The following is a 25,626-nucleotide window of genomic DNA, read 5'->3' on the forward strand; positions in this document are numbered from 1 at the left end:
AACGAAATGAGTATCTCAAAGTGAAGCATCCTGTTTGCTTTATGATAAATTCTACATTATCTTAAAATAACAGCTGCTGATGCAGCTACAATTTAAACTTTTGTTTTAAAAGGTTATTTTTAACCTTATAAGTTAGCGTTGGGGGCTCTGTTTATAGCCACTGCAATTCCACTTTGGATAGTCCAGAGTGGAGGTGGGGATATCTTCGTGCAGGGCTCCCCAACCACCCGTCCATGGACCGGAACTGGTCTGTGGCATGCCAGCAACAGGTCCGTGCAAACAAGTAAAGGCCCATCTGCAGGATGCAGGCAGCATGCAAAACCATCCCCCCTTTGGTCTGCAAAAGACCCTCTCTACATGGAACCGGTCCGTGGTGCCCAAAAGGTTGGGGGCCACTGTCCTAATGCACAAGGCAGCCTTTGGAGAACAGCCAATATACATTTAACCCTTTACATACAGGGTTAATTAATTAATAAGCTTGCATAAGGGCTTGGAGATGAGAATCCTTACTATACATCCAAACAACACATCATGAGGTTCTAGAAATAATTCAAAGGTGGATGATAAATAATCAATTAACCCAGAGCAATTATTGTGCAAATGAAAGCTTTTTAGAAAGATGGTTTTCCGGTCCTAAAAGTGCATTTCCAAAAGGCAACTTGACTTTGGTTTCTTCCTTGAAGGGAAAAAAAAAACAAGGAAAAATTAAAGAAAAATCCAGCTGCCTTTTGGAAGAGGACCTTTGGGACAACCATAACTTGGACGATGGAGAATCTCCATAGACATAGTTCTCCAGTGTCTACTTAGCTCAATCTGTTTATGGAGAGCTCGTGTAATCTCAGCAGATCCATTATGTGTACTTTCGTATGTATACAAATATAGAGTAACTATATCAAAATGTAATGAATAAATGAATGAAGACTGAACTGTACATCAGTTCAACTGTAGATTACCATGTATAAAACTAGAAGTCTCCTTTTAAAAGGGAAAACCCTTTTAAGCAACATAAAAGGTTCAGTATGTTGAAGAACAAGTAAGCATGCAAGGATACAACTTCAAAACACTAGCACTACACAAAAGCATGCAACTACATGGTACTGCACACTACAATACACAATATTTAGTGTACCAAGAATCATTTCACCTACTTGTCAATAGAGCCCACCATGTAGTAAACCATTGGAAACCAACAGATTGCATCCAGAAAATGCATATCTGGCCTAAACAGCAGATGGGTCACAAAGTGAAAGATAGTATCACAAAAATTGTGTGGGTACCGGAAATTATTTAGTAGTAATAATAAGGTTAAATACAGTTTAATTGGACAGTGGAATTTTTTAAAAAATATTGCTAATGTTTCATTTTAACAACCACGTTGGTTTCTTTTCTGTTTCTTCATTAGTCTGAAAATGTTACAGTATGTAAAATTCTGTTTGATTTTTCCAGACACATTTCTTCCGATAGATACATTTTTAGAGACATTCTTATCTATTGAGAACTTTTTTTTGGTGGTGTGGAAAATTCTTTCATATAGTTGTTGATTATTTTAATAATTTCTCTAATACAATTATGTGCACATTCCTGCCTTAAGTATGCAGACAGACCACTTGGGGCTTGGCCCTCTGGGTTCTTTCCATTAAACAATGTCATCTATGGGGCCCTTTAAGTGAACCTTCCCAGCTGGGCCTGTGCTGTGGGATGAGGTGCCCCCCCCAAGACTCAAACGGCTCCTCACTTTGCTCTTGCCTTTGGAGAGGGAGGGGGTAACCTTTCATTTCATCTGGTCTGCCACACTTGCCGTCTTTTACTGATTTTGATGTACAGGAAGTCCCCGATGAGAACAGTTTGTTTAGTGGCACATGACCGTTTTTCACACTTATGACCATTGCAGCATCCCCAGGGTCACATGATTAAAATTCAGGTGTTTAGAAACTGACTCATATCCATGATGGTTGCAGAGTCCTGGGGTCATGCTTTTGCCACTAAGCGGAGTCAATGGGGAAGCCAGATTTCAAAGCTGTTTGAAAATTACAAATTTGCTTATGGCAAAGAAGGCACTGTCTATTGTGCTTAATAACTATAATGTATGATGTCCGGACTGGATTTCTCATTATCTCCCAATTTGTATGGGGAGATATTAGGGATGTTTTCCTCTTTAAAAAAATTGTGTTAAGTTTATTTTAAAGTTTACGCAACAGTTTACAATTCTTTCCTGTCTCAAAATACATCGTAATTGGTAAGTGCAAAAGAGCTTAATGCAACTGTACCAATGGAATTTAAGCAATAGTGAAACCCACATATATTTTCTTACACTTATGGGGATGACTAAGGAACTTATATGTAAACTGTAATATTACAAACATAAAAATGATTCCTAACATATTGTTATATCTGGATACTGGATCTCATAATAACTGGAATTAGAAATGTTGATAAATTCCCTCCAAAAAAAGAAAAAAGAAAACACAGCTAAAAGCCACAAGGAACTATGATGAAATGCAATTAAAACTGTAATAGAGAAATCATATATTAAAAATCACGTATAGCATTTAAAACATGAGCCTTAAAAAATTCAATTAAACACTAGAGGGCCGTATACTTCTACACTAAAAATATCAGTCCACAATGAGATTTGCAGTTAAACCTGGATGTAATATTAAACACACACACACACACACTCTTATGAGAGAGGGGAGAGAGGATATATATATATCATCTCTATGCAAGAGAGATCCATAACATCTACAAGAGTTGATAGATTCAAGATACCAATGGTTGTATACAGGTAGTCCTTGACTTCTGACAGTTTGCTTAAGGAACAGTTGAATTGATAGCTCTGAAAGTCAATTAGAATTGTATCTGAATTTATGATCATGTGTTGCAATTCAGGTGCTTTTCACTGACTCCCCATTTAGGACTGGTTGTGGCATTCAGTGGTCACATGATTACAATTTGTTATGATTTTGCTGGTTTCCAGTAAAGCTTGCAATTGGTAAAGCTGGATTCGCACTTACAACTGCATGACTTGACCTACAACCAGTGGCATGATTCAGTCAGTTTGTACCACTTCGGGAGAACCGGTTGTTAACCTTCTGAGCAGTTTGGTGAACTGGTTGTTGGAAGAAATCATTGGGGCAGAGAACTGGTTGTTGAATTATTTGAATCCCACCACTGCCTACAACCATAGTAAAAATTATTATAAATAATTGATAACTCAATTTGTAATGACAACAATAAATTGAGAACTATCTGTAGTTGAATTATTTGATATTTCAGTAAATATACACAAGAATTGAAAACATGGCAATACCTACTCTAGGAACTTCAAAAGAGAGCGTGATAGGCTGAACTTTTTGCACCTCTGGAATAAGAAAAAAAACCTAATCCTTTGCTGTACTTTCTTTGAGGACTTAATTTGCCAGAGGTTTTTGAAAGAATAATCAAATCTATGAAAAAATAAATGTGAAGCAACTAGGAACATTTAAGCGTTCAGATGTAACTTTCACTAGAGACATATTGATACATTTTATTGGACCAAAATAAAAAAGCAACTTAAAATGACATGACTGTCTGCCAAGAACAGATGAATAAAAGAGAGATTTTTTTAAAGCCAATTGGAATATTTTAAAGATCCAGCAATTTGGGCAAAATTTTACAGATTTTCTTTATGATTTCATGCTACAGTGATGTCAAAGTTAGATCTCTTTTTCAAGAAAATGGCATCAACATCTTTTTCTGTTTACAATGGAAATTATCCTCAATACAACTTATTCCCAATGGCAATAGGCAAGTACATAAGGGCCATAATCTGGAAAGTTACTTAAAGAATTGAGGCAAAGCCCTTCCAACTCCAAGTAAAATAGCAGTAGAGTGTAGGAGGAGGAGGAGGATAGTACTAATATAATAATCATGAAAAATTTGTTTAACTTACTATGTGTAGGAGGAAAAGAGGTGAAACTGGGGACAGAGCAAAACGTGTCATCAGCCTCTCAGGCTCTTCAATCTCATCCCCACCCTTGAATTCTGTTGACTTTTATATAACACTAATTCAGTGCTGACCATTAGCTGACTAGATTCTTGTGTATAGCCTTCAATAAATCGTTTATAAATTGTTGAAACCTACATGAATGGTTCTGATTCTTTCTGCCTGATACTATGGCACCCAAAGTCATTTGTTTGTAGCAAAATTATATCTTGATTATATCTTAAAATAAATCTGATATTTCTCCTATAAATGACTGTCTCCAAGTGTTGGTGATACAATCCTTCTGAATTAAAAAGGTTCATTAAATTTGGTAGCAACAATACGTAATACATGCCAAGTTCCAAATTTGAGATAAGAGGACAAACATTCTACTTACGGATTATCCAGCAGCAACACAATTGGGTTGAGTTCTTTCTTTGGTCTGATAAGCCCTGAGAGGTACAATAAAGTTGTAGAGTCCATTTCCTGCCGTTTCTGCAGCAACTATAATGATTCTGTTTTTGAATCCATAAGCTTTGGCATCCTCATAGTAATTATGTTGGCATCCCTAAAACCAATTAATTAAAACAGACCCAAAATAAATCACAGGAAAAAATAAGAATACAATACCTATCATCTGTTTGTTGTAAAATTTTCTAGCTTCCCAGAAAATCTTTTTAAAGTATGAACGTTTAGCTCAAAGTATAGGAATGCCTCAAACCACCTAGAGTAGATTGAAAGTATTTGTAGCATTTTATGTCCAGCTTTTAATCATTGAAGATATATTTAAATTTTCACTAGCTCCATTTTTAAGGAAAGCCTCACATTTTAAATACTGATGTATACTCTATATTTGTCTTGATTTTAAATTTAAGATATTTACTGTCACTGAAGATATTTGAGTATATATAACACATTTATTGACACTAATTCCATGCTATAGTGGCAAAGCTTTCATTATAACCAGTCACCCCTGAAAAACATGGAAGATTTGCTTTTATATTTGTATGATGGGATTGGAAATGGATAGGAGTATTTTATAACCTGGCATGCAGATAATCCTTGATTTACAACCATAACTGGGACTGGAATTTCTGTGGTTAGCAATGTGGTCTAAATCATGATGTCAGATGACCACATTGCTTGGTGACGACAATCCCAGAAATCCTACTCATTGCCATAATTGCAGACCTGCAGGTCCTCAAGCAGGAAGAGGTGAGACTGCAGGGCCACCATAATGGGGTGGCAGAGTCCCCGAGAGGCCCAGCACAGGCCACACATGCATTGGGGGGGGGGTGTCCTTCGGTGTGGCAGGAGTGCAGGAATAGATGATGACTCAGAGGCTTCTTGGTCTGCCACAGCTCTGGGGCTACAAAAAGGCGGAGCTGCCTCTGGAAGCCTCAGTAGCCTCCCGCACATTAAGGTCAGAGCAGAAACTTCCCCTTCAGCAGCAGGAAGAGGTTCTATGAAGTGCAGGATAGGGACAAGGAGGTTTTGCAACGTGGTGCTGGCTTGAGGCGGCCTTTGTCAGTGGCAGCAGCAGCATTAGGACTGAAATAGAGGTCTGGGAAGTAGAAGGGTGGAAGCTAACAGGCTACTCAGGGGCTTTATTTGAATTTCAGCCCCAGCACTCCCCCAAAGATTGCCACTGTTCAGGGTGGCTGAAAGGACACAGATGTGGAGGGAGATAGGGGGGAGTTGAAGTGCCAGGTAGTTTTAAGTGTGGATGGGCTATTAAGCGCACGGATTTGGATCATGATACTATGCTATATTGACACTGTGGATCACTTGTAAGTCTAGTTTTTCCAGCACAGTTGTAACTTTGAAAATTCACAGACTGAATGGTTGTAATGGCTTAGAACTACCTGTGCCAAACAAGAGAAGCATTTTTTCACCATGGACGAGAAAATATTTTCCTTTCTCAACATGCATCGCCTCATGCTGAAATAAAATTGGGCTATGCTTAGCTGTATATAATCATACAAAGGCTTTAAAAAAATAAACCTAGAATTGGAGTATGTTGCTATTATATTACTTACAACAGCCACAGAAACTTGAACCCTGCCCAAGTTTTAAAATGAAATTCCATTTCAGCAAGAATAATACTTTAGGTTGCGGCTAGATTATCCTCTTAAATTTAATATGGCCAAAACCACAGTGTTTTTACAGCCATACAGTTGATTTATCCAACAGCGTGCTGAACAAAACCACAACCTGTAATGCCTCAGTATTAACTTTGCATTCAAAAACACGGTTCAAGTGCTTTTCCTCTTAAAGGAAACATATGCAGCAGTATTATACCTACGTACCTTATCTAATCTCAGGCAGCAAAATGGCACCTTTCATGGAGCAAATGGCAGAAAGTAGGAGAGCTTCCTATGTAAGGCGAATAGGGGGGATAGCCTTTTAAATACCTAGAAGAAAGAAGAATCTGGTCTCATTTTTTGCATTTAACAGCATACACACAACCCTTCGTTGTCCTTCTTTTGTCTGAGATGTACAGCAACTTCTCTTTTCTAAGCAGGCACTTGAGAGATATCAACATTAAATCTATAACTCTAAAGCAGCATAAAGTCTCTCTAAACAGCCAGTTGTATCTCAATGTTAAATCTCTCTCCTCTTGAACTTTCTAATATTCAGTCATGACTCAAACATGGGTGATGTGTATTTGTTTATATCTCCCTGTGTGTGTGTAAAACACTTGTTACTTTTTGGAGCATTTACTTTTTGACTGTATTCCTAGAAAGTCTCACTATCCTCAACTGTGAGGGGTAGTTCACTTACTAGTTATATAAGTTAAATAAGGGCTGTATTAAGGATAATATCTCTGCTCTTGTGATCTAGGGTTATTTATTTCATTTTCAGCCATACCTAGTTTAACTCAGGGTCCCCAACATTTTGGGCACCAGGAACCGGTTCCATAGAGGTTTTCCTGGAGGGGTAGTAGTTTTGCTGCTGCCGCATTCCATGGAGGGGCTTTGCTTGTTTGCGAAGCTCGGCTGCTGGCCTGCTGTGGAGCGGTGCTGGTCCCTGGACGGGGGTTGGGATCCCTGGTTCAACCGATTTAAATTTGGTTTTATTGTATGCCACCCAGAGTCAATTTTATCGAGAGGGGTGGCCAAAAAACTGTTACAAATTGAAAATACAATAACGCCTACGGTGGTCTTATTTCGCTTTGATGGGACACTTTGGGTCGCAAAGTGTTGAAATTAAGTGGGGGGGGGGTCTGGTTTAAGCAACATGAGGGTTGTGTGATATCACCTCACAGGTTCAACCGGCACTTGCAAAAGCTTCTGCACACAGAAGCATCTTTTGCACATGCGCAGAAGCACCTTCTGCTTTTGGAAGCACCAGGGGAAACTGTAGAAGAGGCCTTGGAGAACAATCACCCACGGCAACATTTCTAGAGGTGTTTTCCTGAATCCTTCGTCAAACCAAAACAATTTCTTCAGTATTTACACCGGCATAAGAGTTACCCTGATTCCAATGCAATTGTACCTGTGTTTGGTCATTGCCATGAGGTGTACTATGCAAATGAATGGACTTTGAGTGCCTTTTCATCTTATATTTTAATTTCAGTTATATATTGTAAACTGAATTCTTTATATTATAAACTGAATGTATTATAAAAGAGAGCGCAAGGGCTCAGCTTGCTTGTCACACTGAGCTTGTCAGCTGGAAAACTGACCTCCTGGTTCAAGACCCAAGCGCCGCGTAACAGGCTGAACTCCTATTACTGCCCCAGCTTCTGCCCACCTAGCAGCTTGAAAGTCTGCAAAAACGAGTAGATAAACAGGTGCCACTTTCGGTGGGAAGGTAGCAGAGTTTCTGTGCACCTTGGCGAATAGCCATGCTGGCCACATGGCCATCATGGAAAGAGCCTTCATCCAATGCTGGCACTCTCGGCTAAGAAACAGAGATGAGCACTGTCCCTTAGGGCTGGACACGACTGGCAGGGGAAGCCTTTATTTTTACTTTATTGTGAACTATAAAAGTATCATATGGCTTTGCTGCTGTTTCTTCTTGTTAATCTTAATTTCATCTTTCTTATTACCACCAGACCCTTCAGACTAGGTCTGCACAACATATGTCCTGTCAGAGTGTTTTTTTTTAATAACAAATTCATTGTGGCCACTCTGATGCTGCCACTTCTCTGCCAGTCACAGAGCAGCCAATTGCTGTGTGAGGTGTGGCTGGTGAGGGGATTTTTAATTCCTCATTACGGATTGCGTATGCCTACTTTAAACTAAGCACAAGGAGCCTTTGTTTAGCAACCATTCAGAGTTATGCCAACAATGAAAAGGTGCATTTGTCATCACTGCAGGAGTGTAAAGCAAGGAAAAGCTGAACTAAGATTACAAGCACAGTCGCGGTTTCACTAGGGGCCACTTCATTTAACAACTGAACGGCTGATCGTGATTGTGGTTGCTAAATGAGGACTACTTGTATATACAGTATTGTGGAACTTTCGAGAGAAAGTTCTCAAATGCACCCTATAACAAGCTACTAATTTCCCCTTTCTGCATTGCTGTGTTTAAAAACACATTCATTTAAAAGTGCACTTTACTTACTCCAGGCCATTCAACACTTCTTCATCGGAGGGTGTGGCTTCGTCTTCGGACTGATCACTTAAGGGATCACAGCTATGAAGCGCTGAAGTGTCTGCAACCTCCAGAACGGGTGCAATGCTTGGCCTTCTGCCCGTTTTAGGTGCTTCTGAAGGAAGAGTTAATGTAGCTGCATTTGGAGATCTACAGCCTGTATCTTGCAAATCTATAGCAACGGTACCTGGGGGCGGCAGGAAACAGACGGAAATGAAAATGTTAGGTTCGGAAGGGAGGAGGGAGAGCCATATCAGCACACTGTAAACGACCTTCAATCTCTTCATAAATTACTTAGATGAGGGAATAGAAGGGGAAACTCATCAAATTTGCAGACAACACTAAGCTGGCAGGAATAGCCGACAACCCGGAAGACAAGCTCAGGATCCGAAAAGAGCTCGGCAGACTTGAACAAATTCAACAAAATGAATTTCAATGGAGAAAAGCAAAGTTTTGGGCAGGAAAAACCAAAGGTACAAATGCAGATTAGAGGAGACCTGGCTGAAAACGAAGTGGCCGTGAAAGGGACCTCGGAGTCCGATAGATCACTTAAAGAAGGGCTAGCGGGGGTGGCAGCAGCCAAAGAAGCTCATACAATCCTTGGTTGAATAAACAGAGGCACGGAATCAGAATCAGGTGGCGTATATTAGGACCAGTTTATAACACCTGGAAAACTGCATCCAGGTTTGGTTGCCACATTACAAAAAGGATATTGAGACTTTGGAAAAAGTGCAAAGAAGAGCAACTAGGATGATTAAAGGCCTGGAGACAAAAACACATGAAGAACGGTTGCAGGAATTGGGTATGGCCAGTCCAGAGAAAGAAGAAGAACCAAGTATGACACGGGAGCAATGGTCCAGTATTTGAGGGTCTGCCACAAAGAAGAAGGGGGGGGGGGTCAACTCATTTTCCAAAGGTCCAGAAGGCAGGACAAGAAACAATGGACGGAAACTAATAATGAAGAAGGGAAGCAGCCTGGAACTAAGGAGAAACTTCCTAACGGTGAGGGCAATTAACGAACAGCTTTTCCTCAGAGGTTGGTACGGGCTTCGTCACTGGAGGTTCTTAAGAGAAGATTGGGCAGCCTCCTACCTGAAACGGTGTCAGGTCTTTGCGTGAGCAGGAATTGGATTAGAAGACCTCCAAGGTCCCTTCAGTCTGATTGATTGAGATGTGACTATGAAAACTAAAAGACCTAGCCAGGAGTATATGCAAGAGATTTTAAATGCTAACAAACCTGAATGAAAAGATTGTTTTGAATATTCAGAGCTGGAAGCAAAAAAAAAAAAACCCACCATCTGAGTATTTTGTTTCAAATTCAACAAAAGTATATCCCCTTTTAAGCAATGCAATTGGACCTTAGATTTGGTTTGTGATTCTTTCTGAGTTTTTCCTCCTTCCACACTTAACCAGTATAGCAGCTAAAACTCAGTCACTACTTCCTGCCTCCTGGTTTAGACTGAGTAGCATGATATGCGGGTGGAATATTATGGCAGACCAACTATTGCTAAGCATATGGCTCTCCCAAAAAGGAGCCATTTTAATAGGCAGGAAAAAAAATCTATTTATAGCTACTTCCTGTAGATAAAAACTGTTATTGTCTAATCCTTTGCTGAGAAAGAGAGAGATATGGAGAGGTGAAAAGAGCCTACCAAGAAAATAGGTAATGGAGAAAAAGGAAGAGAGGTACATGAATTCAGATGATTTCACTGAAAAGTATTGCCAAGGTCTGAATATTATACATTCAAAAGTCACTACCAGCATTAGCCCGAAGGTCTAGCATTTATAAGACTTTGCTGCATAGCTACACTTGGTACATGCCTTACTGAATTGAATGGAATGGAATTTATTGCATTTATATGCCGGTCTATTCCCGGAGGGACTCAGGGCGGCTCACAAATCAGAGGGAGGGAAATACAGACAAGGGGGGGAGGGGAAACACAACAAACAACTACAGAAAGAATTAAAAACAATCAACAGCCACACAGTTCGAGCGGGGACGGGAACTCATTAGCCCCAGGCCTGTCGGAACAGCCAGGTTTTAAGGGCTTTGCGGAAGGCCTGAAGGGTGGTGAGGGTCCGAATCCCACGGGGAGCTCGTTCCAGAGGGCCGGAGCAGTATATTCAAGGGTAGATTTTGCTACTTTGTTGAGCGGGGATCAGGCATGAGTGTGTGTGTGTGTGTGTGTGTTTGTACTGTTAGTATTATTTGTGCATGAATAAAGCAGTCATCCTTTTTTTTTAGCCCACAAGCAAAGGTAAACACTCAGTTGTACCAAAGGCTAGAAGGTGAATTGGTTACGCTGGGCTTTTTGGTAGGTTTGTAAGGCAAACAAACAAAGCACAAAAAGAGTTTGCTTGGTGGTTGAGAGGAAATATTAGACCATGCCGATTGTTTCCTGCACCCGACCTATAGAAAGAAAATGGTCAGGAACTGTAATTAGAATCAGAATCAGAATAGAGCTGGGAGAACTTGGAGATCTTCTAGTCCAACCTCTGCTCACGCAGGAGACCCCGTTCCATTTCAGACAAGTGACTGTCCTGTCCCTTCTTAAACCCACAACTTCTGAAAGCAAGCTGTTCGACTGGTTAATTGTCCTAATTTAGGAAGTTTCTCCTTAATTCCAGGTTGCTTCTCTCCTTGATTAGTGTCCACCCATTGTTCCTTGTCCAATTACTGTGCCAGTCAGCCAGATGTTTAGACTGGATTTTCATTTTTATCCACCTATCGAGTCCCTTCCCAAGAACCTGGGACATACAGATGTGTTTGAGGATGTTAAAGGTCTAATGAAGAGAAGAAAAGGTGGTGACGCGATAACAGTCTTCAATATTTGAGGAGCTGTCACAGAGAAGGAGGGCAGACCCATCTCCAAAGCACCTGAGGGCAGGGCCAGAAGAAATGGATGGAACCTCATTAAGTAGTGATCCAACTTAGAATTAAGGAGAAATTTCCTGACAATGAGAAAAAAAGAACAGTGGAAGAACTGCCTTCAAAAGTTGCGGGTGCTCTAACACTAAGAAAAAATGGACAGCCATTTGTCCGGAATGTTACAGGATCTCCTGCTCAAGCAGAAGGTTGGACTAGAAGATCTTCAAGGTCCCTTCCAACTCCATTATTCTATATTCTGTATCATTACATGGTATAAGCCTTTCTAAGTAAAGCTATTTTATTGCAATTGACTGACGGTGATTTGTCAATGTCGTTGAAATAGTGTTCAGCTGCTTTGGGGTTGGCAGCCAAGCTGCTTATATTAATAGCACTAGTACTGAACATATTTTAAAACCCTAAATAATATTTAAATCATCATCAAATGTATAAGAAGAGGGTCTGAGAAGAAGACTGTAGGATGATCCAAGGTCTAGGACTTTTCCTTTTCCTTGAAGTTGCTGGCATCCTCAGCTGCCAGTTTAGTGAGTTTCTCCAAGGCCTTCCAGGTAGGCTGGGGCTGGACTGCACCCCCTGAGACGGAGGTTATTGGACAAACGTTATTGGATGGGAGGGGGTGACATTGTTGGGCTCCTGCCACTGGCAACATTTTCTCCTTCTACTTGTTTGCAAATCCCACCCTCTTCTTATCTTTTGTGAGCCCCCCCCCCCCCACCCCCCCGGGTCTCACCTCACTTGAATGGTCACACATAAAGACTGTTTGTTATTGAGAGACATAATTCTAGAAGTGAAAAGTAAACTCTATTTTATTATATTTCAAGTTAATCCTTGTTGAAAGAAATCGCAAATAAAGATGTCATCACCTGAAGACTGACCACAGCAGCAGCAGCAGTCAAGGGTAGCAGCTACCACACCAGAGCCAAGAAGGACACAGACTACGGGATGGCAACAAACAGAATAACTGGGGAATTCCCAGAACAGAGGCTTGCTGGAGGAAGAACAATGCAGTCATCCAAGAAGTGAAGCAAGGCAAAATCAAGACGGAGGTGGATGAGTAAAGACTCTGATGCTGGGTGAAGTCAGTGGAATATCTCCACTGACAGGCTACTAGACAGACCAACAATAGGATGAAGTCTTACATAAGAAATGTGTAACTGAACCTAATCCCTTGACAACATTACCACTCTTACCCTTAAGTACTTCCCCTTGAGATAATATGCTCTTGTTAAATGCCTTAGTTCAGGGAGTGGCTTAAGTAACAGAAGACTGTTTATTATTGAAAGGCTATAATTCCAGCAGAGAAAACATAAATTATATCTTGTTTATGTTATGTTTCGAGTTAATCCTTGTTCAGAGAAATCTTCCATGAGTAAGGAAAAGGAGAGAAATAAAGGTGTCCTTTGACAGGATCCTTCATTGTCTCCCTACTCCACCCTTTGCGAAATAACCTACCACAATATAAAGCCGGAACAACAGTCCCCATAATTATGATTGCATTTACTTTGAGGAAGTACATGAAGGCACTTCATTCATCAGGAAGGCATTTCTCAAAATGGAAAGGTGAACAATAAAACCAGTTTCATGTTTGATTCAGTAACATGAAAACTTAGGCTGATAGAATGAAAAGTAAGTACCATTCAAATCCAATTGGCTTGTGACTGATAAACCTTTATGTATCAGTTATTTAAACAGAAAGTTCAGTACTCTGTTTCTACTGTTCATCCACTTCACTGGGCGTATTATTTGAAGAAGACCAAAAATTGTATTTATGGTTTCTTTTATAGTTTACGTACAGTACTCTACTAGAACTGTCAGCCTTCTGTCAGGTAGACCAGATGGAAATTTCTATCTGAAGGTCTCTTTTACAACTAAGAAGTTAGGAAGCTTCCTCTCTGACTCTCTTTTTCTGCCATTATGCAGCTGTGGACTAAGCCCTCCCTTATTTAACCATCCCTTAGGCAGCATCTCTTCCCCTCACCGTCCCCCCCCACTCTCGAGGTCTTTCTCACATACCAGGAGTCTTCAAACTCGGCAACTTTAAGACTTGAATAATTTCTCATGCTGGCTGGGGAATTTTGGGAGATGAAGCCCACAAGTCTTAAAGTTACCAAATTTGGAGAGTCCTGCCATATACCATGACCTTACTGAGGCAACATTACTTAGTGTGGCTTACCCATACTAGCAATTATGCTGTGCACTGGCAGTCGAGTAGGACCATGATTAAAACAATCTTGTTGGGTGGTTTTTCCGATGCTGCTCTGTTTCTTAAAAGCAGAATTTTCTTCTTTTGTGATGTTAATATAAAAACATATGTCTGAAGAGCTCATAATATACCGGGGACCTGGGTTCAGCAAAATATTTTTGTTATCTTCCCTCCTAACACCGATTAAACAAACACCAAACCTAATGTCAAAAGTAAAAAGAAATATTGTTAGGAAAAACTGAACAGCTTGCAGTATATGTGCTTACACCCATTCCTTCGCATCTCATATACTATAAATTAAGAGAGACAATATGAAAATATTTTAGATCCATTTGGGCTGCTTAAGATTTGGTGTACAATTCGGCTCAAGAGCAATGAATTTTATTCTGCTTTTAGAAAATGTAGCGGCTTTGTAAAACATCCCAAAGAATCATTCTTCAGGCTTGGCCTTTATTTTGCTGTTTGTTTTTGCATTTGAATGTTTAATTTGGGGAAAGAGATCAACTTAGCAGCCTGAGATTCCCAGCTAATCAAGATTACTTCTACAGCCTACATCCAGAGACATTGCAACAGGCCCTCAGTTGTAGGCCCGTCTTCTTACGTTGAGCCAAACAATACTATGAAAACCCAGGGGAGCAAAAGTTCATCAGGCTGTAAAATAAAAAAAAGAAAATGAAACTATTGGGGAAAGGGGGAAAGGAAAGGGGAAAGGGGAAAAGAAAGAAAAGCATTGATTACAAACTCTTTAGCGGAATAGAATATGGTAATAACATTAATGTCTCAGTTTTTTTATTTTTACATGTTAATATATACCTTGTTTTCCCGAAAATAAGACATGTCCTGGGCAAAAATATAAGCCCTTTCCCGAAAATAAGCCCTGGTGAAGGGGTGGGTTTAGCCAGGAGAGGTGGGCAGCCCTTCCCTTCCCCGGTCACCTCAGGGTTTCTTGGCCCATTATTTGGATCAGCTGAGCCGCTCCATCACAAAACAGGTGATTTGGGGGGGCCGCCCAGGCCTCGGCCTCCAGCAAATGCCAGGTCGCTTTTGAAGCCAATTGGAAAAGAAGCCGGAGGCCAAGCAACACAACCCAAATGCCTCATGCCCTCCTTACCTAACGGTGACAGCCACAGCAGGAAGGAAGGCATATGGGAATCAATACACCTGGGACATCGGAAGAAGAAAATCCCCCTCCCCATTTTCAAGCGGTTTGCAAAAACACCACATTCCAAGCCTTCACATTATCCAGGATTGCAGCATTGAAGGATCGGAATGGACATTTTTGCAACGGCTTGAAAATCGGTCGGGGGTGGTGGTGGATTTTGTCTCTTATCCTGTTTTCAGTCTGTGATGACCTTCAGAATAGGGTGAGAGGCAGGAATATCCCCCGCCACATTTTCAAGCTGTTTGCAAAAACGCCCCATTTTGACCCCTTCGGCATATTCCAGGATCTGCAGGATTGAAGGCTCGGAATGGGGCATTTTTGCAAACCACTTGAAACTGGGGAGGGGAGATTTTCCTTCCTCTTACCCTGCTCTGAAGCTCAGCAGAGACTCAGATAGGAGGCAAAATCTCTCCCCCACTTTCCCTGGCAATCGTTCTTTCCTTGGGATCTCGGTGCAGACGCACATCCCCCAAATGCTCCATTTGAAGTCTTCTCAGAGCAGAGCTCCTAAGGAAGGATGGTGTGTGGGTGTGTGAGAGAGAGATCCCCTAACCCCACACCTTCCAAGGCAGTCTCATCCCTCCACTAACCTGCTTTCCTGCTCCATTCTCCACTGCCACGTGCAGGGCCAAGAAAAGTAGTTTGTGGGTGTTAGGTTGGGTAAAGGAGGCACACAAGGCTTCAGTAACAACAGCTCTTATTGCAAGTAAACATCCGGCTGGGGAATGGTCGGGCAGCATCCCCTTTTAAAGGGATCTGCCAGACCTCTTGACCAATGGAATTCAACCTCTGTTCCTGCCAGAACAGAGAACCTTGGTGGAAACCCCTGTCACTCTGTCAGCGGGGGGGGGGATATCTAACACCCCTCCCCTCTAGGATGGAACAATCTAACTGGTGACGTAGTCACGCAGGTAGGCAGGCTTTTGCGTAGCTCTGCCTGACCTGCGCAATTCAGTCTTGGTGTTTCCTTTGGACAAGTCGGACGGACCTGTTGATTCCGCAGACCCACCTGGTGGAATCTCCTGGAACTTTTCACAGGCCACGGCTGGAGCTTCTGGCGTTGCCTCGCTCGGAGCTCGCTGCGGGCCTGCATCAAAGTCAGATAAGTCTTCCAATATTCTTGGGGCTTCACTTGGCCTTGGAGGGACTATTATTTTTTGTGAAGTTTCTTTTGATTTGTGCAGGAGTTACTTTTGGTGTCCAAGGACCTGAGTTAGACATGCGGCTACGGAGTTGGTCTATACGCTTTCTCCAATTTCAACCGTCCTTGAGTTTTACTGTGTACGATCGAGACCGGTAATCCCAATTACAGTTGCAGGAATCCACAATGTTCCCCCGGTGTAGTTGTGTGCATATACCAAGCCTCCTATGGTGAAAGACCTAACTTTGCTTGTGGAGTCAGGGGGTGTTGAGGTGGAATAATTTGGATGTAGCCGGTCTGAGACTTCAGGCGGTGGCCCATGAGGAGTTCATCCGGGCTTATTCCAGTGATAGCACTGGGTGTGATGTGTTGAATGAGTAAGTAGTGATCAATTCATGTTTGCCAATCACCAGGGCCCATGCTATTGAGGGCCTCCTTTGCGGATTTTACCATTCGTTCCACCTGGCCATTAGAGACCAGGTGGAATGGTGCGAACAGGGCATGTCTGATTCCCTGAGCTGCTAGGAATGTTTCGAATGGCATGGCCATGAATGGGGCCAGTTGTCAGAGACTAGGACATTGGGGAGGCCATGCGTGGAGAATAGTCTCCATAGTACCTTGATGACCGATTCCATTGTAGTGGAACTCATCAGGACTACTTCTAACCATTTTGAATAAGCGTCCACAACTATGAAGAATGTTTGGCCATGGACTGGTCCAGTGAAGTCAATGTGTATTCTGGACCATGGTGCTTGTGGGCACTCCACTCCTTCGGGGAGCCGGTCTGGACTCCTGACAGGGTGTGCATGTAGCCACCCATTCTTGTATCTCCCTGTCCATGTTAGGCCACCAAACATAACTCCTTGCTAGAGACTTCATTCTAACAATCCCAGGATGCCCTACATGTAATGCTTCCAGGACTGCTATGAGCAATTGTTTGGGAATGACTACCCTGTCCCCCCACAGCAACACCCATTAATAACTGACAGTTCATCCCGTTTGGAAAAGTACGTTTTGAATTCAGCCCCCACAGGCCTCTGGCTACCCCCTCCACACCCCGTTCAAAATTTGTTTTATTATGGGGTCTTTTGCAGAGTGGCGTGTGATGTCGCTAGAGATGAGTCCGGTTTCCAGGCAGTCAATGAGGAGGACCAATGTCTCGGGGTGGGGTCGGTGAGGACTTCGGGCAGTGAACAGTGGCTTAAGGCATCTGCGTGCCCTAATGTGGTGTCTGGTTAGTGGATGAGGTGGTAGGAATAGGCTGCTAGAAAAATTGTCCACCTGGTCATTCGGGGAGATAGTGAAACCAGGGTGGGGCGACCCCAGCCAGCAACCCCAACAGTGGCTTGTGGTCTGTGATCAGTTTGAAATCTCGGCCATAGAGATATTCGTGGAATCTCTTTACTCCAGCTACTGCAGCCAAAGCCTCACAGTCCAGTTGGTTGTAGTTCCGCTCTGCGGCGGATAATGTCCTGGAGTAAAATGCAATGGGGGCTTCGGTTCCATTGGGCATGCAGTGGCTGAGGACAGCACCGACACCGAAAGGGGAAGGGTCACAGGTCAACACCAATGGCAGGGTCTGGCTGTTCTGTACTAGGAATGAGTCTGCTGACAAAAGTATTTTTACAGCGGTGAATGTGGCGGCTTCAGTTTTGCCCCAGGACCATTTCGCATTCTTGGCTAGGAGGCGATGTAGTGGCTCAGCAACGGTAGTTTTCTGTTTGAGAAAGATGCTGTAGAAATTAAGGAGCTCGAGGAACGCTTGCAGTTTGATCTGATTTTGAGGTGTGGGAACTTCCTTAATGGCTTTAATTTTTTGTGAGGTTGGGTGGATCCCAGACCCATCAATCATGTACCCTAGGAATTCAACTTTTGGCACATTAATTTGACATTTTTCTTTTTTGAGACGGAGGGCCTTGTCTCTGATTCTAGCCAAAACTGTTTGTACGCATTTTAAAAGTTGCACTTCATTTACGGCCGATACCAAGATGTCGGCGAAATAGGGGATGATTCCTGGAATCCCCTGCAAAAGTCGTTCCATGATGCTTTGGAACAGCCCAGGGGCTATACTAACACCAAATTGCAGGCAGTTGCATTTGAATGCACCCCTGTGCGTCACAATGGTTTGGGCCTCTGCAGTAGTGCCATCTACTGGCAATTGTTGGTATGCCTGCACCATATCCAATTTTGCAAATATTTTTCCTGGGCCAAGCGAATGCAATAGGTACAGGGTAAGTGCTTTGTTGTAGCGCTTTATTAATTGTACATTTATAGTCTGCGTAGATGCATACAGACCAGTCAGGCTTGACAGGTGTCACAATTGGTGTCTCCCATCGTGCGTGATTGACTGGCTCTAAGATGCCTTGGCTCACGAGCTGAGGTGGCGCAGTGGTTAAATGCAGCACTGCAGGCTACTGCTAGATCAGCAGGTCAGCGGTTCAAATCTCACCGGCTCAGGGTTGACTCAGCCTTCCATCCTTCCGAGGTGGGTGAAATGAGGACCCAGATTGTTGGGGGCAATATGCTGACTCTCTGTAAACCGCTTAGAGAGGCCTGAAAGGCCTATGAAGCGGTATATAAGTCTACTGCTATTGCTATTGCTATTATTATCGATTTCTTTGTCAATTTTTGGGTGGAGAGCGAAAGGTACTCTCCTGGGTTTTAGCCTAATTGGGGCTATTATGGGGTCTAAACTAAAGGAAATTGGGGTTCCTTTGTATTCACCCAGACTGGTGCCGAAGATATCCTCGAACTCCTTAAAGATGGCTTCAGCGGCGTCCTCCCCAATGGAGTTGACTCCGGTCACTTCCATCCCCAAAGCTTGGTACCAATCCAGTCCAAGCAGACTCTGAAGGTCCCCTCTGACCACTGTCATGGGGAGGTTTTTGCAAAATTGCTTGTAGTTTACCCAGAAGGTGCCTTGGCCCACGTTGGGGACCTGGTTCCCCTGTTAGTCACGTAGGCAGATGCTGGGGCTTCTGAGGTGTCTCTTTTGTAGCTTAGGGATCGCTTGTTTCAGGACTGACCATGGGATTATTGTCAGTGACAATCCAGTGTCGATCTCCATTTCGCATGGAGAGTCTTCGATGAGGACAGTGGCTTTCAGCTTTTTGGGGCTAATGGTACGTATTTGTCTAACCAGAATAGTGACATTCGGCTTTTTTGGGCGCCCTGGGCGGCTTCGTGTGGCAGAAGTGATGTTGGTGATTCTATTGTCCCCTTCTGACTCCCGTGGGTACTTCTGCCAAGCCCCTGATTTGGGTTGCTGTTTGTGGTTTTGGGCCCCCTTGGACTGTCGCTGCAGCATAGTTTGGCAATGTGCCATGATCGGACATGGTCTCCTCCACAGCTGGCGCAGGGCGGAATTTGTGAGTTAAATTTTCACGCCGGCTTTGTGCAGCTACTGCACATGTAGTAGCTGTCTTCCTCCTTGCTTTCAGAGCTCTCGGGCTCTGTGGTCTCGCGGTGTATGGGGTTACTTTTCCACACGTCCAGAAGTGCGTGTGGCGTTGGAGGGTTTCCATCGATTGGGCGGCTGATTCGGATGCTCTAGCTTTGTCTAGTGCGATCTGCAGAGAGAGGTTGGATTTAGCCAGAAGCCTCCTCTGCAGAGTGATGTCTCGCACACCACAAATTATGCGATCCAGAATCAGTTCATCCAGTTCACGGAACTCACAGTAGGCTGCGGATTTTCGGAGCGCCGCCATGTACCCATTGATCGATTCACCCTCCTTCTGGTTCCGAATGTTGAACTGGTACCGGCGAACATATTTGGATGGCTTCGGCGCATAGTGGGTCTTCAGCATTTGTTGTAGTGCATACCAGGACACTGCTTGTAGGGGGTGGTGGTTCCGAGAGGTTTTTCGCCGTCTCAAACACTTCCTGGCCACAGTAACTGAGGAACAAGTTCTTTTTTCGGGCTTCTGGAACGCCCGTGAGATCGTTCGCTTCCAGGAAACACTTGAATCGTAGCATGTACGATTTCTAGTATTCAGTAGCTGGGTTGTACGGAGTTGGTGGAGCGTGCATAGCCATTCTGGTTCTCTCTGGTTGTTCCGTGATGGCTTGCTCGATGCCTCACAGGATGCTCCGGGCTGGATGTACTTGAAAGGCTTCGTTTGCTCTCTTTGTTTGCCTAGTTGCCTTCCAATCCCACCTTCGTCGCCAGTGTTAGATCGGGTAAAGGAGGCACACAAGGCTTCAGTAACTTGACCAATGGAATTCAACCTCTGCTCTCACCGGAACAGTGGACCTTGGTGGAAACCTCTGTCAGTCTGTCAGCAGGGGCGGGGGATATCTAACAGTAGGACTACTTCCAATTTTGGGATATATATATATATTTTGCGAGAAGTTGGAAGGTATTTTCTGATATTTTTTTAAAACCATAGGAACACACTCTACTTTTCTTGCCCCGCATGTGGAGCGGAGAATGGAGCTAGAAAGCAAGTTAGTGAAAGTATGTGGCTGCCTTAGAGGGATGGGGTGTTTGTGTGTGTGTGTGTGTGTGTGTTCTGCCAGGAAGAGCCCCGCCCCGTGAGGCCAGAGCAGCAGAGTCAGCTGTTCAGCGGCTAGCAAGCAGGGCAGGCGAAGGCCAGGTTGCAAGGAGAACTTGGGTCATTGTGGCCGCAGGCAAGCAGATGGTAGGACAGAGAGGGTGGGGCTGGTGGGCTTGCTGCCTCCTGCACCTGAAAAATAATAAGACCTCCTCAAAAATAAGGCCAAGTCCTTATTTGGAGGGTCAAAAGAAAATATTTTGTCTTATTTTTGGGGAAACACGGTACTAGCCACTTCAGTAACAACAAACCTATCTAATCAATGGAACCCAAAGTCAAGGTCTCATTCAAAAGGGAAATTTTTAAAAGGCTCTTGATTGTATTGTAATAAACTAAACCTACTTTTTGTGTGCATGGAAAGATGCGTATGTAAAACTTTTTCCTTCATATTCAGCAAAAAACACACTCTCCTCCAAGTTAATGTGATATACTTCATTCCCTGAGCATCTCCCATACATTTTCTGCCACTGTTCTGGTGACTGTTGGCCCTCTCTGAAACACAGATACATACAGAGAGTTAGCATCAGTCTATGCATGTAAGCGGTAGATATATGTAACATAAATAGAATCCCAAAGGTGATTTTCCAAAAGGCAACTCTAGTTCCTTGGTTTTTTTCCCCCCCCTTGAAAATGTTTCACTGCTCATCCAAGAAGCTTCATTTCTGAACTTCAGAACTGAAGAAGCTTCTTGGATGTGAAGTGAAAGATTTTCAAGGAAAAAAACCCAGGAAAGTCCAGTCGCATTTTGGAAAATCACCTTGGGACAACTATGACCTAGATTAGGGGTGTCAAACTCATGGGCCGCGGGCTGGATGCATCACACACTGGCCCAGCCCCGGTTTACCAAAGGGGGGGGGGGGAGTTGTGATACGTCACATGACAACAACGTTTCGTCATGAGTTTGACACCCCTGACCTAGATGACTGAGCATCTCCATAAACATGACATGCATGATTGAGAACCACCAGTGTCCCTCAATTTCAATTTCACAGCAAAGATAGCATCCTGCAGCAATACTTAAGCACTCAGTTCTGGCCTGCTCATATCACAGAAAGCACAGCCTGGAAAAAAAAATGGATTTTTTCCCCTCCCTAGTATAGACCTTTTTTTAAAAAATTGCCATCTGCAATTTACCCTTTTGCCCTTCGAAACATTTTGCATTATTGGATAAACTTACTGTTTGGAAAGTTCACAATAGGGAAAAGGTCAGGAATTGTTTTGTTACATTCCAAATAAACATAAATAAAATGCAATTTGAAATTAAGACAGAATAGAAATTAAATTACTAGCAAAACAATATTTTTATCTTAGCGTAAAGCCTTTTATGTTAATGAATATGACTTACTGATTTACTGAAAATTGCTAGATTTTCACCAGTTCAGAATTCTGCCTATACTTGGCTGAGCATAACAATGCTAATGAAGTTACTGTACCATTTTTCCCTCTGCCACTTTCAGCTGGCAGGCAAGGCTGCTTTTCAGCCTGCTAATAACATGCACACTCTTCGCATCCTGATTTTGTCTGGCTCAGTATTGTGGCCAGGTCTCCACCTCGGGGATTTAGTGAAGAGCCACAAGAAGGCTAAACAGGCTTGTGGGTTAATGTCCATTTTTTATTTCTAGCTTTTTCATAGCTTTTATTTCCAACTTTTGTATGTTCTTCATTAAGTACCTTGCTATATAACTTTACCCTGAAATTTACAGCTTTTGCTTGACAGACTCTTTTGTTTTAGAAGCTGGAGGGCTGGTAGAAATATATCAGCTACATCTTTTGTATTCTCATAATAGAAAGCTTCAACTGTTCCCTGCTATCTAGCGTTTTAAGGTTTCATCAGGGATGAAGGGAGGAGGGAAGGATTCAAAGGTTAAGACACAAAAGTATAAATAATAGGATTTTACAAAGACATACAAATTAGAGGTTTAGGGGATTTCATGAACAGCAGTCAATTTTTTCAGATTATAATTTAAGAAAACCTACATCGCCTGCTTTGATTGGAGAAAAAAAAACAATTTTGAGAAAATGGCTGTGATATTAGAGATTTGTAAAAAATAACATCATTTTGCAAGTACAGTTAATAGATTTGAAGGGGGACCATTTATATAATAAGATAAATTTCTCTTCAGTATTCACTTTCCTGGAGTAAATCTCTCTTCTTGACTTTAACTATCTTTAGGATACATGTGATATCACATGTTGATTTTAGTATCTTCAAGAAGAGATTATCTCTATTATTTATATACCAACCTTCTGAATATTTTTTAAAAAATAAATACAAAGTAGCTTTTATTATGTTTATTTTTTTTTACCACAGCCAATAGCCAATTTTAATACTATCTATTTAACTGGGTGTATAGATAAATGCATTTACTTAAAGCTAGATTAAATACTATTTAAGTGAATGCAATGCAGATTTTTTTCTCCATTGCTAGCCAGTTTAGGAATCTTTTATTCCATAATAACCATGTGAAATGGAGTAAAGATTTCAAAAACTACATTGGGTTCCAATAGAGGAAAGCTATACTATCTATCCTTCAGAAGAAAGAATACAAGGCAAAGTCTAGAATCTTAGAGACTGGGAAAGAGCACACAGGAGAAAGTAATCTCTAAACTCTGAAAATTATTAACCTAATCTTTCCTAATAAAGTGCTATACTTTATTTCCTGTAACTACTGGTAATCACCTGTGTTTGTTATGATTACAAGAGCAGAAAGCACAAAACACTGTGAATCAGTGGACAAGGGCCACTTTTAAATCATAGATAGAATCAATGTACAGTTTTTCCTGTTCAAGCAATAATCAACATAACAGTCACTTTCACACGTTCACTCCATCCATTGAGAGAAATGTTATACTTACTGCCCTCTTGAAGTATGAACCAATAAAGTGATAAGTGTTGATGTAGCTGGGCAAATACAGTTCAAAGCCAACATTGCATATTTGAATTCCTCTTCACATACAACATGATCTGCAGAGGAGGAGGAGGAAGAAGAAGAAAACAACTTTTATTTGTTTATTTGAATTGTCAGCTTGCATCCTGGAGACTAAAACTGGCCTGCGAGTTCATTTGCTGTTTTACAAATTCTATGGAAAAAGAACAGAAAGGTGTGGAAAACAAAGGTATCATAACGTGGATTATACCTCCCTTATTTTTGTGTACTAGATGGCAATTAGGGTAAAATGTCTTCCTAGCAATGATGTTCCACTTCTAGAATGTATTCCCAGGAAAAGACAGTAGTCTGATATGGTTTAAAAGCTAAGCAAAAGCTATTTAAAAAACGACAACATCCTGGAATTTAAACAAAACAATCAAGCTAACATATGGCCTTCTTTGCATTTCACACACACCAGAAACATTTCTATAGGAACAGATACAAACCAACACAAAAAAGACATTGTTAAGCTTAAGTGAAGATGTGAATGTGTAAAACCTCAATACACTCTTCTGAAGTTTTCAGATTTATTTGAAAAAGCAGCATCTGAGGAGATTTGGAGGCACGGTGGTTAGAATGCAGTATTGCAGCAAACGATGTTCATAGTCCAGAGTTCAATCCTGATGGGGCTCAAGGTTGACTCAGCCTTCCATCCTTCCGAGGTCAGCAAAATGATGACCCAGATTGTTGGGAGCAATATACTCACATTATAAACTGCCCAGAAAGTGCTGTAAATGGGCGGCATATAATCTAAGTACTGTTGCTATGTTGAATGAGATGTGCAGTTTCAAAGTCAATGAGTTCTATTTGATCCAGCCAGGTTGATAGTTGGTAGCCAGCAACATCGTAGGATGTGCACCAAGTGAGACAGGCCTTGACAGAAGCGTTGAAGGTAGAATATAAGGAAAAAAGGATGACTCACTCTAAACAATGCAGACGTAGAAATGGCTAATAAAGAGACACGCAGAACTCCAGTGGTTTTTTAGTATCATTCTGAGCATACTCAGATGTTGCTCAGAAATTGGGAAATCATCCAGGGGTCTAAGAAGTTCTCCCTCCATCATGGCCATCAGCAATCAGATATTGCTCAGAGTCTAATGGAGAGACTGGGGGGTGGGGGAGTACCAACATAAAATACCCAGAATCTCCTCCGCTTGGTTTGCAGCTCTTTACGACATGAACCAGGGACTTAGCCCGATATGACGTGTGAGCCAGTGAATGTGAAATAAACCAGGAGTGCATCGGGGGAAGATAAATATCCCTTTAAACTCTAAATGGACTGAAAGGAAATCTGAGGAAGAGGAATCTCCCTCTCTCTTTCTAACTATCTACGTAATTTAACTGCTTTAAAACTAACAATAAATCCCCAAATGATGCATATGTGAATTGAAACAGGATAGAGGAAAAGATGTGGCTTGTCAGGTAGGCAAGCAGATACATATACACCAATTCTTGCAATAGTAGAAGCAGTGGCCACCTAGTCACTGGTTATTTGCCATGATCCTAAACCTTTTAGCAATTGTAATCAGAACCAGAACAATTCCTTTCTCAATATTATTTCATTGGCCAAGGCAATATTTAAAAATAAAAGGAAAGCTTAAGCATAAAAACAACAAAAAGGTAACATTTCATTGCCTATAGGTTTCTGAAGCTCCCTCATAACACTGTTATGGTGAATGCGCCCACTTTTAATTTAATTAATTTAACTATTTTTTACTGTACTGTATTTTTAACGTCTACTGTGGGGTGCGTCAGTGCAGAATGTTTGTTGAGTGAACATGATAGGTCTGGGGGTGCGAGCTGGAGCCCCCTCCACTGAATGCAGAAGCAGAAGTGGATGGGGGCCCGAATTTGCCCCTCGCCCCAGAGTGAATGGTGTGTGTGGCCTGCCGGGAAGAAAGGGGGCCATGGGAGGGGAGGTGTATGGGGGGGGAGAGGGTCGGAGCATCTCGATTACGGCTGGGAGGGGCAGATATGACGGGAGCTGTACGGCTAGTCATTACCAGGGAAGAAGGACTTGCTACATTACAGCGATTCCTTGTTCCGGCCCTTCAGGCTCACCTCAAGAACCTGGTGGCAGAGGAGATCAGGGCCCTGGTCTCAGGTTGCTGCTGCTAAATGCCAGGTCTGTTATGAATAAGGCTCCCCTCATCCGGGACTTAATATTAGACGAGGGGGCAGACCT

The 25,626-nt window shown here is 42.3% G+C and overlaps 1 protein-coding gene across 1 annotated transcript in view; it reads right to left on the bottom strand.

The window, feature by feature from the left end:
- Positions 1 to 4,357: 4,357 nt before the first annotated feature.
- The window catches only part of LOC116509121 (potassium channel subfamily T member 2-like), a 63,000-nt gene continuing 41,731 nt past the window's right edge, over positions 4,358 to 25,626 (bottom strand). The window contains 8 exon segments of the mRNA XM_032218093.1: positions 4,358 to 4,409; positions 4,411 to 4,532; positions 6,274 to 6,308; positions 6,311 to 6,378; positions 8,536 to 8,752; positions 13,626 to 13,855; positions 20,854 to 21,003; positions 23,368 to 23,476. Coding sequence (XP_032073984.1) covers positions 4,358 to 4,409; positions 4,411 to 4,532; positions 6,274 to 6,308; positions 6,311 to 6,378; positions 8,536 to 8,752; positions 13,626 to 13,855; positions 20,854 to 21,003; positions 23,368 to 23,476 — 983 coding nt within the window.

This window comes from Thamnophis elegans, chromosome 5 (assembly GCF_009769535.1).
Source record: "Thamnophis elegans isolate rThaEle1 chromosome 5, rThaEle1.pri, whole genome shotgun sequence".
NCBI lineage: Eukaryota > Metazoa > Chordata > Lepidosauria > Squamata > Colubridae > Thamnophis > Thamnophis elegans.